At 45.7% G+C, this 11,992-nt stretch overlaps 2 protein-coding genes across 3 annotated transcripts; one reads left to right on the top strand and one right to left on the bottom strand.

Moving 5' to 3' along the window:
* Positions 1–65: 65 nt before the first annotated feature.
* Positions 66–1,647, bottom strand: LOC103991818 (uncharacterized). The gene is made up of 3 exons (XM_018828786.2): positions 1,481–1,647; positions 787–1,255; positions 66–532 (listed from the first exon to the last, which is right to left on the bottom strand). Exons 1-3 carry the CDS (start codon positions 1,645–1,647, stop codon positions 158–160), a joined length of 1,011 nt encoding a protein of 336 aa, XP_018684331.2. The 3' UTR covers positions 66–157.
* A 5,931-nt stretch (positions 1,648–7,578) lies between these two features.
* Positions 7,579–11,118, top strand: LOC135678629 (alpha,alpha-trehalose-phosphate synthase [UDP-forming] 6-like). Of its 2 annotated transcripts, XR_010515033.1 has the most exons (4): positions 7,586–10,063; positions 10,181–10,454; positions 10,533–10,903; positions 10,990–11,118. XR_010515033.1 is itself a non-coding variant. In XM_065191659.1 (3 exons), the coding sequence occupies exons 1-3, from the start codon at positions 8,061–8,063 to the stop codon at positions 10,842–10,844; spliced, it is 2,589 nt and encodes an 862-aa protein (XP_065047731.1). In that variant the 5' UTR covers positions 7,579–8,060; the 3' UTR covers positions 10,845–11,007. The 2 variants fall into 2 exon arrangements, 1 of the variants encoding a protein (XP_065047731.1); XM_065191659.1 differs by having other exon boundaries at positions 7,579–10,063; positions 10,533–11,007.
* The last annotated feature ends 874 nt before the right edge of the window (positions 11,119–11,992 follow it).

Below are 11,992 nucleotides of genomic sequence, written 5' to 3'. Positions count from 1 at the left end.
TTCACAGGAAGGGTTAAGTTTCCCAAGACGAAGACGACATATTGCAGAGAGAATTCCTTACGGTATGTTAACTCATTGCCGTCACTTGTGTTATTTCTTTTAAGCATATCAAATAATTCAACGTTTTAATCGAACTCATAAAGATTAAAGCAGAAGCTCACAAAAGTGGGGCCCGGCGAGGGCGTCCTTTCCTTCTATGGACCTTCGGACAGGGGGGCTCGGTGATCCGTGGGTGGAAATCGTCTCGGCACGCATCGGACGGCTGAGGCGAGAACGAGCACGACGGGGACTGCGACCCCTCGAGCCCTGCCGTCAGAGTCGGAAGGAACGGCTCCGATGGGTTGCATCCGATGGGCCCGGGCGCCGCGGCTCCTTCCACGTCGGCCATGCAAGCGATGGAGCAGTACCGATTGAGCTCCGAGATGGATCGACGGCAGAGCTGGCAAGCGGACCCGCCCGCGTTCGACTTGGACGGCTTTGATTGCGTCCTGGGATTCAGCAGCACCACTTTGGCGCCGTTCACTGTGTACGGCTGGTCACCAAAAATAAATAGAGAAAGTTCCTTAAATTAACAAGAGAATTAAGAGAATAGTAGTAATCAAAGCCCAATCGAAGCAAAGAATTACCCTTTTCTTCTTAATCCAAACCCCTAAAAAATTTTAAATTACGAATACAATTCAACAAAAAGAGCTAAATTGAGCGCCGGTAAATGCATTCAAATTTATGCGCTGTACAACGATAGGGAAGAAGAAGAAGAAGAAGAAGAGGACGAAGGTGCGTGTCTACCTGGACTCGGGAGCAGTCGAGGAGCTTCTGCATGTCGTGGACGCGGACGACGTCCTGGTAGACGTATCGGCGGATCTGGAGGAGGCGGTGGGCGCGGTGGGGGCAAGCAGGCCCAGCGACACAGTGGGGGCACATGCGGCGCCCGCAGTCGACGCAGTAGATGTTCTCCTCGCTCTTCCGCGTCTCCTTGTGCTCCTCGCACACCCCGAAGAACTTGCTCCGCAGCAGTAACTCCACCCATCCCGATCCCCCCGCCTTCGCCACGCTCCTCCGCCTTCCCCTCCCCCTTATCTTACCAAGTAAGCTTTCCTCCTCCTCTGTCTTGATGACACTCTTCTTCTTGTAATGGAACGCATACCCCACCTTGCCAAAAACCCAAGATTTCGTTAACAAGATTACATCGAGACGTTCATCAAGGAAGAAACCAAACCATTGAAGAGAATTTCGAAGAGCGATTCCTGCTGCAAGTCTTGAAATCAACAAGAACAGATGAGATCGAATAATTCTCTTACCATGTTGACAGGAGCGACTCAAGAATCCGTGAATTGTGAGCAAATAATACTGAATATATTAGGAAAATTTGGGGAACATTACCGAATCTTTTATACCAACAGCTGGGTGGATTTTATTAGGCAGGTAATCTTTTTCACCTTCCCCGAACAAATAAAGATTCGGGCCCCTTTGCACCACCTACATTCCAATTGGAGGAACAGAGGGGCCCACGTCGTCAGACGGGATAGGGAGCGGAGGCGAGATCTCGGCCCGGTCGTGGGGACGACGACGACCGTTCGATAGGGCAGTCGGGGCCGCGGGAGCCGTGCGATGTGCGCCGTGCGGCTCGCCACCGGGGCCCACGCGCATCCCTCTCTGATTTGGCCGACGCCGCTTCGCCGGGCGGAAATCGCGCGTCGTCGAGCGCGTTTCTTTGCTCATTTATTTCGCAACGATGGACTAGAGGTCGAAACTTTGGCGGCTCGGCGGTGTACGGACTTCTCCGGTCTTCCTTCTTCTATTATTATTTTTTCTATCATCCTATTTTTCGGTTAAGAATCGATTTTTTTTTTTTTTTTGAAGGTGTGAGTTTGAGAGTTAACTTTCTAATCATAAATAGCTCCAAAGAAATTAACCCATATTTATGCCTCTAAATTATTCGCATGTTCCACATTCGTCATCATCTTTATGTTATGATCTATTTGTCTATCCTCCTTCGTTCATTTACTGTGTGTCAAATGTGAATGAGTCGTATTCTTCATGTCTTCTCATCTCTTCAACGTTGCAAAATCCTTCTTGCTCGGTATTTTTTCATTACATGTGATACAATATATCATCATTGGAGACATAGATTAGGAAAACATGGATCAAATTAGTGATTATCCAAACCAAAGAAATACATTCAGTTAAGTTCTTACGAGAAAGAAAAAGAAGAGGAAAACAGTGGGCATTGGGTGTTGTAACCCAGAGAAATTGATGCTTGGACCTGATCTCACAAGGCCCAATTATGATTCATGGTGTCAGTTCATTGGCTCATGGGCAATCTTGACCCCAGCTGCTGTTGGAGAGGGTATTCAAATTGGAGCAACACTTTTTCTCTACTTGGTCTTTAGGACTATGATCATTGTGCCTCATTGGTCTTTAGGACCAACAATTTAATGTTGCTTGCATTTGGCATCTGGAAAACTACAAATGCTTGCTGTGAGTTCCATTTATGAGTAGGTATAGTACTTGAAGAATGTGAATGGCTGCCCTCTTCCTCTCCTGGTCAGGTCTCTCTCGAAAGCAGATCACAAACTTCTGAATTGTGAGGATGAACAATGAGTGTGATGGGCAGTCTCGAAGGTGATTCGTATGGTTCAGCCACTGACATATCGATAGGCCGATGAAAAGAACGGACCACAACCGGGCATGACTACATTCAATGTTCTCATACTGTTTGGAATTGTGTCATTGGTGTAACACCTAATTTTCTTGAATGCATTAGGTTGCAGCTGTCCTTGTTCAACCTTTCCTCCTTGTCACTGAGTTACCAAAAGGAAGTAGATGTCTTTTGGTTAGATTTATGCTTGATTACATCCATAGTTTTACAAGTGCAAGTGGAACCTGAGGACAAGGATTTAAATGTGAGACAAGAAGTCGCATACTTAAGCCAACAGTTCTTCATGCTTTAGTTTTGTTTACCTTTGGACACTCATTGCCGGCAATTGCGATCTGTGGTAAACAATACAGATAAAAGAATTCTTTTTGTAAGTATGGTTTAGACTTTAGAGTCCCTTTCTATTTCAGTGTCACAGACCCTGAATAAGTGATGCAAAAGGGTTGAAGCTTTCAAACAGAGAGGGATTGTTGGATAGTGACTGTATGATTAAAGAAAGGATGGTTAGTGCAAAATGCTATTCAAACAATGTTTTGAGGCAGCCTGATGTGATAGCTATGTAAAATTGGATGGCTTTTGGTTGAATCAACCAATGTCAAGTGATTCCACCAGTTACTGATAAATGGCAATAAGTTTATCTGCAGGAGCAGGAAGCCTAAAATGCATATCTTCTCCTCAAACATGCTAATATCCCTAAAGCTGCCAAGTGGGGGATGATAGTTGACTGCATGAAAATGATATCTGAACTGTGAACAGTACTGAGGTGCACATGATCATCGTTTAGCAAATGACTATGTTCTTCTTTTATTCTTTTTGACAAATCTGTAGGAGAACTTGCATTTAAGAATAAGAACCTTCAATCTCTGGGTACTCTTAATGTTTACAGAAGTTGTAGCTAAGTGTACCCCAGAAAACATGCAGTGATCGACTTCTTGAACATGGGCACACAACATCTTTTGGCATTTGAGCAGAGTCTGATTTCACATTTGGAAAAAACAGTGGCTTGGCATGATGGAACACCAATTCACTCATATCTTGCTTGATGTATGAATTTGGAACTCCATGTAAATACCTAGTCATAAATCATCTTGGCATGTTGGATTTAGGCTGAGTAGGTAATGGTAATATTACAAAACCTATTTTGTACATGTGCATATTTTGTGACTTTGTAGTCAACTGATCATAGTTATTATATATACAGCTTTTTTGTTTTTTGTGTATATACAAAAAAATTATATACACAACATTTCTAGTCCACAAGGACTGTAGAGAGATTTCTCTTATCCACAGATTGTCTCCCTCCTGTACTTGTACATTTCTCAATATCTGGGATTCCTGTTTCTTCTTGTCTGATTCATTTTTGTCCTCATCCTACACCTGACATAAATGTGTGCCAGAATTATAGTTATCCATTATGGGCCCTATGATCATGCTAAATAAAACAGAGGACTGGACAACTTGATAAAGGAAGACAAAATCCAGCTGTATCGACAATTCAATATGCAGTATTATTTTGTTGATCTTAGATCCAATGTAGACATAACACAGTTAATTTCTCATGCAGCTGTTCTCTAGTTTAACCTTACTTAATCTTGGTGTTTGTTGCTTTCCAGCTTGCCACTGGAGTCAGCATATTCCTGTGGATGTGGGTAACTTTTTGATGAGATCATCAGATGGTGGCACCACTATAATGGTTAGGCATTCTTTCATCCTTGAATCCTTGCTAATCTTATCTTTATCTGAAACCCAACCTAACTGTCTTGGTATTTTTTTATGCTGTATGCATGTGCCAGCCATCAATATCTCTTCTCATCTTCCTTTTGAAGACTCCAAGTAACAGGTCAAAATGCTATAACTGATGCTGTTTTTGTCTTGCTTTGAACCATAAATGATCATTTCGTATTGGAGAAATAAAAATACTCCTTGCACATGCTGTGGGGTGTGCATAGCTTAGAACTTGTATGCTTTCTAACCTTCCTTTTAACTGTGGTTGGCTTTTGATTAACACACTCAGCTTTCTGTTCACTGCCTCTAATTTAGATTGTTAAAGAACAAAGCAATTCATCAAATCTATTGGAATGCAAGTAATTATAATTCTACTCTGATTCAAGTTCTGGGTGCTGAAAGAGTCATTGTAGCAGCCCAAGTGTGATGGGTAGGTAGAGTGCCAGAATCCAAGTAATTGAACTACTTTTTTTCACCTCTGCAATGTAGGAGTTATTAGTGTCAAAAGTTCTGCGAAACCATTGCCCAAAGGATGCTCTAGGCAAGTGGTGGGAGCTCTGTTTCCATTTGGGTCATTGTCTGCCAACTCCTTTGTACCATATCTATGTGCATGTGATGATGGTCCCTGTTGAAGCAGCTGGGTGCTGCAAAGCACTGCAGTGTACTGGGCACAAGTTGGCTTAGTAGGTCTGGCTCAAACTACAGAAATCAACAAGAGCATGGCAAAATGACTTATCTTTTTGCAGGAAAGGAAAAAACAAGTAATTGTAGTTTTTTATGGAGAAAAAAAGGGAATCATTTTGATGTATTTAAAACAGATTCATCTTAGGATCTGCAAATATACATACCTACAAGAAGTGGAATTAAAACTTTTTAATAAAAAGAGTTATTAGTGGCTGTTGAGATACCTAAACCAAATTCACTTCAACCCCCTGAAGAATCAACTGTAACAAATGGGAACCAAAATTGTTTGCTTGTGAAAATAGTCTTCAGCAAACACAGGTGGAGATCTTGCAAATGAGGGTTGCATATCAGGTGCTTATTTTACATACACATAAACTGAAGTGGTGAACACTTGTAACTCAGTGCTTTTTAGTATAGATAAAGTGTAAAGGCACCTTCTGGTGGGCTTTCTAAGAAGCTGCTTGGTTTTTAAGCTATCAATTAAATACAACAAAGAATCAGCTCACTACTAAAAGAATCTTATCCACAAGGAGCAAAGTTGGATTAAAATAATAATAACTGGTGACAACTGATTATTTCTGATCTTGTGATTTATAAACAGACCATTAATTAGTTAAAGACAAAAAGTAGGAAAACACCTCATATCTGTTGAAGTTCTGCCCTGCAATAAATAAATTTAATGGAATACCTACCTTATGTGCAATAGTTATGAAGTCCATATATTGTAAACCATTCAACTCATTATGCAATATCTAAATTGAGAACTTTTCATTCAGTTGATTCCTCAGGTTCCAATCCAAACTTGTTTCTGAGTGGAAAACCATTTAGAGAAATAGCTCCTTTGTACCTTGTTCCCTCTCAAAGCTCCTTTGTGGTTGCTGCAAAACTGAAGGTACAAAATTGCTTGAGCTTGTGAAGTGTGATCTGATCCAAACATTTATCAGAAATAAAATCATGCAGACTTGCACGATGGATCACCACTTTGTCAGCATTGCCTAAGCAATCTTGTCTTGGATGGGGAAGAAAGCAGATGACTTGGCTTTCCTGATCCGAGATGGACAACCAATTTGTCAAGTGGCACCTACCATGCGAAGAAAGCATATTCCTTGGCTGTCAATGTAGCTCCTCTTTGGTCACAGGTTGTTTCAATCCAATGAATTCAACATTATCTCTGGAGATGATCGAATTATCTTCCTCCAAATAGTCAAGATAGTTGATGATTGATCTTACAAAGTGTGTTCAGAATGGTAGTAATTCTGGCTGATGCTTTTACATACACACATTTTGTGTATCTCAAGACTCTTACTGCTCATCTGTGTACCTATCTGGCCGCAGCACAAGATTGTTAACTGGCAATTAGAGATTGGAAGATTCAGCAAGTGTTAGGAGCTGCATCATGATCAACCGCAAGAAATCAAACAGGTCTTTTTTCTGTCATATCTGATGAACCAGTTTGGTTTTCTCTTGCACAATGACTGAATATCTTCCTTAGATTATCATTTCCAACAATTTTTCCCATGATTAAACCATCCATCATGATGAAATAGAAGAGTAATGACATGATTTTGAAGGATCAACAGTTCCACAGTGCATCCAATCTTTTTGTGAATAGATTACTTTGTGTGATCATGCGGTCTGAAGGAGTTGAGTTCTTGCTGATCTTCTTCTTCACTGCATCCAAGATGATAAGAAGAACCAACGGAAGGAAAAGGGTAAACCTTCTCTCTCGTTCTCATAAATGTGCATGTTCATGTTTTGATGCAGGCTAATCGGCATCTTCCATCGAGGGGAGGCAAAAGTTCCAGCTCAGACACCATGTTCTCTGCTCCACTCTCACTGCATCCAAGACAAAAAGGAAGGGGTTAGACCTCATCTCATCACTCCCCATGTTGACCAAACTCCCTCCACCTCCACCTCAACCTGGGAGCAGCAAGGCAGCAGCCATCGCTTTCCTTCTTTCACGGCGGCCCTCGTGGTCCCCGACTGTTGTCGTGGCCACATTCGAAGGTCCTCCAATCGGGAGGCCTCACCAGCGTGGGCCCGGGAAGCAGGCCGGCACGTGCGATGGAAACAGCTGCGGTCGCCCCGCCCGGCACGACGGCTCCGCTTTCGCCACGTTTCGTCGGGCGTGTCCGTCGGGGCCGCCCTCGTCCGGGCTGTCGCCGGCATTCCGTGGCTGCTGAGGGGTATGCATGTCATTTGATCCTCTTCAATTATTCGCTTCCGTTTAACAATTGGCTTGTCGAATTGATACTCAATAGGGACGAGCGAGCGCGTACACGGAGGAACAAAATGGGGGTGTCCTTATCGATAGCTCAAATCCTCTTCCGCTTGTCTTCACACCTGGAATTCCCCACCCGCTGTGCACCCGCGTTGATATTGGACAGACGCGTTATCCGCAGCCTCTTATAGCGGGCGTAGGAACGGAAGCGACGTCTCTTTTGTCCGTCAGTGGTTTTCTTCCTCCTCTGTCACTTCCCTGCTCTTGAGTCAGTATAAAAAGCGAAAGCTGCTCCGAGATGCAGCCGAAACACCGTAGATTTTTTCTCTTTTCCTCCAGATTATCCCCCCTTTTTTCTCCCTTTTGCTTGTTTCTGGACCTCTCAAGATTCAACGCCGACAAGGAAATCTCTCGATCATGTTGGGGTTTTGGTAATCCTCCATTTTTCTTCTTTGGAAAAATCGCTTCTTTGTTGCTTTATGCTCTTCTGCTCCTTTTGATTCCGTTGATTTTCTCATACATTGTGAGAATACCGGCTTAGATTTGTCACCTTTTTTGCTCTTTTTCCTTGAAAAGAGAGATTTTGCTAGGAAATTTTTTACTTTTTTACCATGTCGAGCTCCCTCTGCTGCCTCTTGTGGATGTCTAGAAATCCTTTTTCTCTCGCTTTGATATGTTCTGAGGTGGGATTTCGATGAGTACTGGCTATTTGATTCGGTCGAGGCTTTGCTGAGCCGGAAAGATCCTTTCTTTGATCTCTAATCGCCGGAAAAAATGGTGTCGCGGTCTTACTCAAACCTCCTCGAGCTAGCCTCCGGCGAGCCTCCCTCTATCAGCCAGATCCGCCGGCGGATCCCCCGCGTGATGACCGTCGCCGGCATCATCTCCGACCTCGACTCCGACTCCGACTCCGACGGCTCCGCCACCGGCCCCTCTTCCACCACCCGCGACCGCACCATCGTCGTCGCCAACCAACTCCCCATCCGCGCCCGCCGCCGCCCGGACGGCCGCGGCTGGGACTTCTCCTGGGACGAGGACTCCCTCCTCCTCCAGCTCAAGGACGCCATCGGCGACCGCGGCGCCGACATGGAGTTCTTCTACGTGGGCTGCCTTCGCGACGAGATCCCGCCGGCCGACCAGGACGACGTCGGCCAGGTCCTGCTCGAGTCCTTCAAGTGCGTGCCGGCCTTCCTGCCGCCCGACCTCCTCGCCCGCTACTACCACGGCTTCTGCAAGCAGCAGCTCTGGCCCCTGTTCCACTACATGCTTCCCATGTCCCCCGACCTCGGCGGACGCTTCGACCGCTCCCTGTGGCAGGCCTACGTCTCCGTGAACAAGATCTTCGCCGACAAGATCCTGGAGGTGATCAACCCCGACGACGACTTCGTCTGGGTCCACGACTACCATCTCATGGTCCTCCCCACCTTCCTCCGGAAGCGGTTCAACCGCATCAAGCTCGGGTTCTTCCTCCACAGCCCCTTCCCCTCCTCGGAAATCTACAAGACGCTGCCGGTCCGCGAGGAGCTCCTCCGTGCGCTGCTCAATTCCGACTTAATCGGGTTCCACACCTTCGACTACGCCCGCCATTTCCTCTCCTGCTGCGGCCGGATGCTCGGGCTATCGTACGAGTCGAAGCGGGGCTACATCGGGTTGGAGTACTACGGCCGCACGGTCAGCATCAAGATTCTGCCGGTGGGCATCCACTTGGGCCAGCTCAAGTCTGTGCTCGGCCTTCCGGAGACCGAGACGAAGGTCCAGGAGCTCAGGGAGCAGTTCTTGGAGAAGGGGAGGGTGATGATGCTCGGGGTAGACGACATGGACATCTTCAAGGGGATCAGCTTGAAGCTGCTGGCCATGGAGGAGCTGCTCAAGCAGCACCCGGAGTGGCGGGGGAAGGTGGTCCTGGTCCAGATCGCGAATCCGGCGAGAGGGCGGGGGAAGGGCGTGAAGGAGGTCCAGGCCGAGAGCTTTGCGACGATGAAGAGGATCAACGAGGCCTACGGCAACCCCGGGTATGAGCCCATCGTTCTGATCGACGAGCCTCTCCCCTTCTTTCACCGAATCGCTTACTACGTGGTGGCGGAGTGTTGCTTGGTCACAGCAGTCAGGGATGGCATGAACCTCATCCCCTACGAGTACATCATTTCCAGACAAGGGAACGAGAAATTGGATCGTGTCTTGGGCTTAGGCACATCGGCTCAGAAGAAGAGCATGTTGGTGCTCTCCGAGTTCATCGGATGCTCTCCGTCCCTGAGCGGAGCCATCAGGGTGAATCCATGGAACATAGAAGCCGTCGCCGACGCCATGGTCAATGCTCTGGATATGTCAGAGCAGGAGAAGCAATTCCGGCACGAGAAGCACTACAAGTATGTTAGCACACACGATGTAGGGTACTGGGCAAACAGTTTCGTGCAAGACCTGGAAAGGACATGCAGGGATCACTCGAGGAGGAGGTGCTGGGGAATCGGCTTCGGATTGGGATTTAGGGTGGTTTCTCTTGATACAAACTTTAGGAAGCTTGCAATGGAGCACATTGTTTCAGCATACAAGAGAACGAGAACTCGTGCCATCCTTTTGGATTACGACGGCACGTTGATGCCACAAGCATCGATCGATAAGAGCCCTAACGCTAAATCGATCGAGATCATGAACAGCTTGTGTCGTGATAAGAACAACCTAGTGTTCCTTGTTAGTGCCAGAACCCGAGCCACTCTCAGTGACTGGTTTTCTGCTTGTGAGAACCTGGGGGTAGCTGCAGAACATGGTTACTTTCTGAGGTTAGCCGTCCTCAGCTTCTTTGCGATGACAAAAAAATCGTAAATGGTTCATGTTTGATGCTATTTCTGGTCCTTCGAGTCGATATGTGATGAGCATTTATATTCATTTGGTTTCAGGTTAAAGAGGGATGCAGAGTGGGAAACATGTGTCCCTGTTGCAGATTGCAGCTGGAAGCAGATTGCAGAACCTGTAATGAACTTGTACACTGAAACAACTGATGGTTCGACGATCGAAGACAAGGAGACCACGCTTGTGTGGTCATATGAAGACGCTGATCCTGATTTTGGATCTTGCCAAGCCAAGGAGCTTCTTGATCATCTGGAGAGTGTCCTCACGAACGAACCAGTTTCAGTGAAGAGTGGTCAGCACATTGTGGAGGTTAAACCGCAGGTAAGGTGTCACTGCTTTTATGCTATGCTTCCTCACGGGTCATGGATGAGGCTACTGATAGTGATGTTATGCTTGCAGGGAGTGAGCAAGGGCCTGGTAGCCCGGCGCCTTCTTTCCATTATGCAGGAGAGGGGCTTATCGTCAGACTTTGTACTATGTATCGGAGATGACAGATCAGATGAAGACATGTTTGAGGTTATCAGTACTTCTATAGCAAGCACTTCTCTTACCCCGACAGCCGAAGTATTTGCATGCACAGTTGGTCAGAAACCCAGCAAGGCTAAATACTATCTGGACGATACAGCTGAGATTGTGAGGCTAATGCAAGGACTAGCAACTGTCTCAGAACAAGCACTCAGGACCCAGCAATCTCTGCAGAATGGTCTTTGAGCTATAAAAAGGAAGTTGAAGGTTCATTTTTTCTTCTGCATGATCTGACTCTCTTCTAGGTAGCTCAACATTCTCTTTTCTTCTGCTTTTTCCTCACTGCAGTGTACATAAGATCTTTGAACAATTTTCTCGAGTGACAACGCAGATTGCTGTTTGATCTCCATTTTAGAGACCAAGAGACTTGTACGGTTGGTATGCATGCCCATGCACTTGCTTCCCCACTCCATGTTCTTGCTGGGATTACAGATTCGGTGGCCTGGAAGCAATTTAATTCTGATGATGCCTCAATTTACTGATGATGCCTCAATTTACTAATGCAACCTCTGAGATCTGAACCAAGTTTCGGTTTCTCTTTCGAAACTACGCTAGCTCTCATTAGACGCAATCGGATCACGGTTGAAGTGTGATTTGTTCTCTTTACCTTGGTTTCTCTTGTTCTAAGTTAGATGTGCTGTCTTCTGAAAACTATAGAGAGATGTGCTTCTGTGTGACTTCCCTCCAAATTCTGAGATGCTTCAGGATTTATTTCATATCGACAGAGGTGAGACAGGAGACTATGCTGCCAACTTCATCATCCAGCACAATGATCTGCAAGTTTACCTTACTTTAAGATGTGCTGGGTGTGGATCAAGCATCTTTTCCTTACCAACTGCGACATCCACTTGTGATAGTCTTCCCCCACACGAGACTTCTCACTTCCTCCATGTCCTGCTGTGTGAGTACTAGTAATGGCAGGATTTCTTTCTCTGGAGGTCTATTCATGGCATTGCTAACTCCAACATCTCTCTAAATTACAAGAAAATGGGCAATCGAGGGATCCCAAACCCATAGAAAGGCTTTTGAGAGTCTACCTTAGCGTAGCATGGCAAGTATTCAACTGATGAAATCTCTTTTACCATGTATAAATAGACTTAATGTGATACTAATTATAGTGTTTTTTTACCTTTATAATTTTATTCTTCGTTCTCTCATTTTATCATGGTATCAGAGTCTCCACCTCCACGGTAAAAGAAAAGGCCATCTATCGTTGCTTTTCCATTGTCAGGTCGTAGATGCGACAAATCTTTCCTCCTCGACGACGGCAATTGTTTTCTCCACTACCACTTTGTGCCAACGTTCGTTCCCTTTCGTTGCGACGTCTCTAGTGC

This window comes from Musa acuminata, chromosome BXJ1-7, assembly GCF_036884655.1.
Source record: "Musa acuminata AAA Group cultivar baxijiao chromosome BXJ1-7, Cavendish_Baxijiao_AAA, whole genome shotgun sequence".
In the NCBI taxonomy this organism is placed as follows: domain Eukaryota; kingdom Viridiplantae; phylum Streptophyta; class Magnoliopsida; order Zingiberales; family Musaceae; genus Musa; species Musa acuminata.
Note: the sequence above shows the minus strand (reverse complement) of the source record. Positions and strands in the feature narration are given on the sequence as shown.